Below are 1171 nucleotides of genomic sequence, written 5' to 3'. Positions count from 1 at the left end.
AGGAAATGGCAACCCACTCCAGTGTTCTTACCTGGAGAATTCCAGGGATGGGGGAGCCCAGTGGGCTGCCGTCTATGGGGTGCACAGAGTAGGGCATGACTGAAGCGACTTAGCAGAAGCAGTATATATATATACATCTCAGGTTAAAAGCAAACCTAATAAAAGTTTAAGAAAAATCTTACAAGTAGAAGGTGTAGGGGAAGTCCCTTTAGCTACAGTGTTGTGCAGTCGGGTAGAGAGACAGATTTGTAAATCCCGGAGCAAGGTTCTACCTACCTGAGGCCGCTGGTGTGCAGAGACCCCCGGGTAAGCCACCGTCACCATGTGTGACTAGGAAGCAAAACCTTCGATGGAAGACTTCGGGAAGGAGAGGAAGGAGAATATATTAAAAGTCAACGAACAGGATAGCAGTGAGATTCACTTCAAAGTGAAAATGATGACGCATCTCAAGAAACTCAATCATACTGTCAAAGACAGGGAGTTCCTATGATTTCACTCAGGTTTCTCTTTGAAGGTCAGAGAATTGCTGATAACCACACTGCAAAAAGAACTGGGAACGGAGGATGACGCAATTGAAGTTTATCAGGAATAAACAGGGGGTCCTTCAACGGTTTAGATACTCTTTTTTTTTTTTTCTTTCCCCTTAATCCTTTTTCATTTTTAAAAATAGTTCTTTTGTAATGTGGTGTTCAAAACAGAATCGAAAACTGGCACCCTATCTCTTTAAAACATCTGGTAATTTGAATTCGAGTGCCCATTATTCATTACTGTTTCTTTTAATTATGCTGATTTTTTGTGACCAAACCTCAGCCCCCTTCATATCACTCATTCCTTTTTAAGATTACATATGTGCATAGAGAGTCTGTCTTTTCCAGGACTGTGCATTTGCAGGCTTGTGATAAATAAGATCAGCTAATGCTAGTGTTCCTTATGAGTTTCCAATTGGCTCTGAAGTTCTAGCATATGATTGGTTCATGCCTGAAGATGGAAGTTTTTTGGAAAACAGAATTGTGGAAAAATGACCTTTCCTTAATTTGAAGCTACTTTTAAAATCTGAGGGTCTGGACCTAAAGAAGAAGAATATCCAGTTGGAGTCAAAATGACAGAGGTGTTGAGAATAATGACTAACTCCAAAGATGGCTTCACTGAAGAGAAACCATTTTATGATGAA

The 1171-nt window shown here is 40.4% G+C and overlaps 1 protein-coding gene across 1 annotated transcript; it reads left to right on the top strand.

Moving 5' to 3' along the window:
• The first annotated feature begins 349 nt into the window (after positions 1 to 349).
• LOC120862976 (small ubiquitin-related modifier 1-like) lies at positions 350 to 809 on the top strand. Its single transcript, XM_040239153.1, has 2 exons — positions 350 to 466; positions 515 to 809. Exons 1-2 carry the CDS (start codon positions 350 to 352, stop codon positions 590 to 592), a joined length of 195 nt encoding a protein of 64 aa, XP_040095087.1. The 3' UTR covers positions 593 to 809.
• Positions 810 to 1171: the final 362 nt, after the last annotated feature.

The sequence above is a fragment of the Oryx dammah genome, unplaced genomic scaffold (assembly GCF_014754425.2).
Source record: "Oryx dammah isolate SB20612 unplaced genomic scaffold, SCBI_Odam_1.1 HiC_scaffold_4, whole genome shotgun sequence".
In the NCBI taxonomy this organism is placed as follows: Eukaryota; Metazoa; Chordata; class Mammalia; order Artiodactyla; family Bovidae; genus Oryx; species Oryx dammah.
This window is presented reverse-complemented; position numbering and strand designations above follow the sequence as displayed.

Bases quoted from the DNA above. Each gene is read 5' to 3' on its own strand.
- LOC120862976 (XM_040239153.1), top strand. From the start codon at position 350: ATGGAAGACTTCGGGAAGGAGAGGAAGGAGAATATATTAAAAGTCAAC. The intron at 467-514 runs GTCAAAGACAGG...TTCTCTTTGAAG, and splicing joins TCAAGAAACTCAATCATACT to GTCAGAGAATTGCTGATAAC.